Below are 2,720 nucleotides of genomic sequence, written 5' to 3'. Positions count from 1 at the left end.
GGCCTCCCGTGGCAACGCGCCTCGAAGGGGCGAGCCCTTTCGTGCCCGCTCGCTGCCTTTCTTTTTAATTTGCAGTTTGCCTTTAATTAGGCCGGGAAGGCTCGGTCTGCCTCCAAAGCCCCGCTTAGTCTCCCCCTCTGTCTCCGCGCTCAAATTAGCATCTCCCGCGGCCGGCAGCGGCCCTGGCCCCGGCGCACTTCGCCACACGGTTCCCCAGGGCATTCAAACATCCTGCGCTGCCACCGAGGGACGGGGATCAGCTATTCTTCTCTTCCCGTGATTACTCACAGCCTACAAGCAACACCATATGCTTGTTCTGATCAAACAACCCGCTACATAGGCACCAGTAATTGACGAGACCTGCTGGAAATCACGCAGAAAGGTAGCCTACTGAGACCGCAGGAGTTGACAAATCATTGCTAATAATCCTTTTAGGAACGTCATGGGCATCAGAGTTTGCAATAGCCTTATTTTTATAAAGTATGCGCTGACAGTATAAAAGACAACTCGGTCTCCTTTGAAACTGCCTTGCATAATGATCTTCAAGGTGGCAGATCACACAGAAGGCGAAAGTGGCTGGATGAAACCTTTATGTTTTTAAAGGTTTTAGGTGTTACAGGTTTCATTTATCCCTTCTCTAGTTTGGAGTGATTCGGAGATACGGCAGATCGTTTAAAGAAACTGTTGCAAGATGCACTAGGTTGGAAATGACTGCTGTGAACTGTAGGTATTCATATGGAACCGCGGGGGGGTCGACCTGCCCCAGTCCAAATCGCTGTCCCATTGCATATTTATTTCTTAAAAAATAGAATTAGGATCAGCAGTTCACAGACTTAATCGGGTAGAACAAAACAAAATCCCCAACAAACAAACAAAAACACAACCAAAAATCCAAATCAAAACCCATCCCTCCCCCTCAAAAAAATCCAAACCAGACAAACAATAAAAATAAAATCCCCAAAGAAAAAAACAACAAACCCAAAACGCCAAAACCAAACCAAACCCAGGCCGTATACCCACTCTTGATTTGTAAATCACAGCGGACAGACCGACCGACTCGAGGTACAGTTACACAGAACACAGAGGGACTCATCTCTATTAAGGTGTTTCTTATGTCCCTACACTTTTCAACAAAAGATGCAGCGAATTTTGTTGTTAGGTCCGGGGAAAAACAAAAGCTCCGTACGTTTTTGTTTCATGCAGACTCTCTCTCAGTCGAGTTGATCTAAATAAAAGATTCGTGGGGTGGTTTTGTGTGTGTTGGATTTTTTTTTTTTTTTTTTTTTTTTTTTTTTTTCTTTTTTTACATCTTGTATAAACAACAGAGTAAGAACACAGAAGAACTTTATTCCGACTCTCTTAACTTTCTGTGCTGCTTGTTTTTCTTGGCAGCCGGGCTAGAAGACCCAAGACGGTCGCTTTAAATCCTAATTCTTTTTAAAAGCAAGACAGACTGCAGGGTGTTCAAGCCTGCTTTTGCTAGACAGGGGAGCCCGCTGCTGCTGCCAATGGAAGTCAACCTGAAGTTGACTGTTGCCTGACTGGAGGACAACCAGGCCCGAACTGGGATGCTGGGGCTTGAAGCGTTGGGTGGGCAGGGGGAGGGATGTGTGTTGAATGTATCTCAGTCCAAAACGCCTGTTAAAAATTTCCGAGGTCGATTAACACCCTCAAAGTGCCTTAATGGTCCTCAGGGCGAGGATATCACATTCGTGATGCGATTCGGTGTGCTTGGTTTATTTATTTAGGCTGCCTGCGTGTGAGCTCGCCCGCACGCGCGTGCTGTACCTGTACAGCGCACCTTTGCTCGATGCTTGAACTAAGGCTTTAGGACTTTGCATAGACTTATGTAAATATTTACCCATATATTAACTCCCCTCGTAGCATGACTCTGAGTAGGGGTAAATCGTCCCCTCTATCGCCACGCACGTGCTTGGCGGGGGATGCACATCTTACTGGGAGACTGGGGGAAAAGAAAACCCGTGTTTGCTTTAGCAGAACGGGCACCAGATTTCAGTGCCTCCAAGCGTTGACAAAAGCACCCTAAATTCCCAACCAAACCTGTCGTAAGAAACTGAAGGGAAAGCAAAGTGACAGCGGAGAGCACCGTGTCTCCAAGCACACCATCCCACGCCATTTACTTTTAATATTATTATTATTATTCTAAATTAAAAGCGACAAGCGACGCCTGGATCAGAACGGAAATAGAGAAGAATAGGCATTCCCACCTACCTTCTGGGAAAACCACCCTCATTTTTAAATAGCTGGTGGTGAGTCTGATTATGGATGCTTTGTCCAGCTGGGAGGTGATAGCAGAGGGCAAGGGTAGTAATTTCGCCAGTTCATAAAATTCACTATTTTCTTTCTCCCGTCTAGTCCGGGCAGCATTTTTGGACTTCTCTTTCATCGTGTTTTTTTCCCCCTTCCTTCCTACAATTTAAACTCCCGAGATTCATCCAAAGGTGGAAGGGAAACTTTCAGCTGCAATTCATGTCTCCGGAGCATCAGGCAGTGATTCTGAGCGCGGCCATTACTCTGAGAAACTGTTCAGTTGCGTAAAATGCAAACAAGTATTGAAGACCAGAGAGGTGCTCTTAAACAAACAAGCAAAATAATAATAAAAATTTTAAAAAAAACAAAACCTCTGAAAATCGGAGTCAATCGGATGAGAAAGGCATTTATCCAATGCAGCTCAGAGACACCAAAGAACTGCAGGGGGG

General features: G+C 45.6%; 1 protein-coding gene across 1 annotated transcript in view; it reads right to left on the bottom strand.

Moving 5' to 3' along the window:
• SIM1 (single-minded family bHLH transcription factor 1) overlaps nt 1-2,407 on the bottom strand; it is a 51,726-nt gene extending 49,319 nt beyond the window's left edge. Inside the window, exon 1 of the mRNA XM_009998052.1 lies at nt 2,233-2,407. Within this exon, the coding sequence (XP_009996354.1) occupies nt 2,233-2,407 (175 nt within the window). The remainder of the gene's footprint in view (nt 1-2,232) is intronic.
• Between the last annotated feature and the right edge of the window lie 313 nt (nt 2,408-2,720).

The sequence above is a fragment of the Chaetura pelagica genome, unplaced genomic scaffold (genome assembly GCF_000747805.2).
Source record: "Chaetura pelagica isolate M959 unplaced genomic scaffold, ChaPel_1.0 scaffold165, whole genome shotgun sequence".
Taxonomy (NCBI): Eukaryota; Metazoa; Chordata; class Aves; order Apodiformes; family Apodidae; genus Chaetura; species Chaetura pelagica.
The sequence above is the reverse complement of the archived record's forward strand: the minus strand, read 5'-3'. Positions and strand labels throughout refer to the sequence as shown.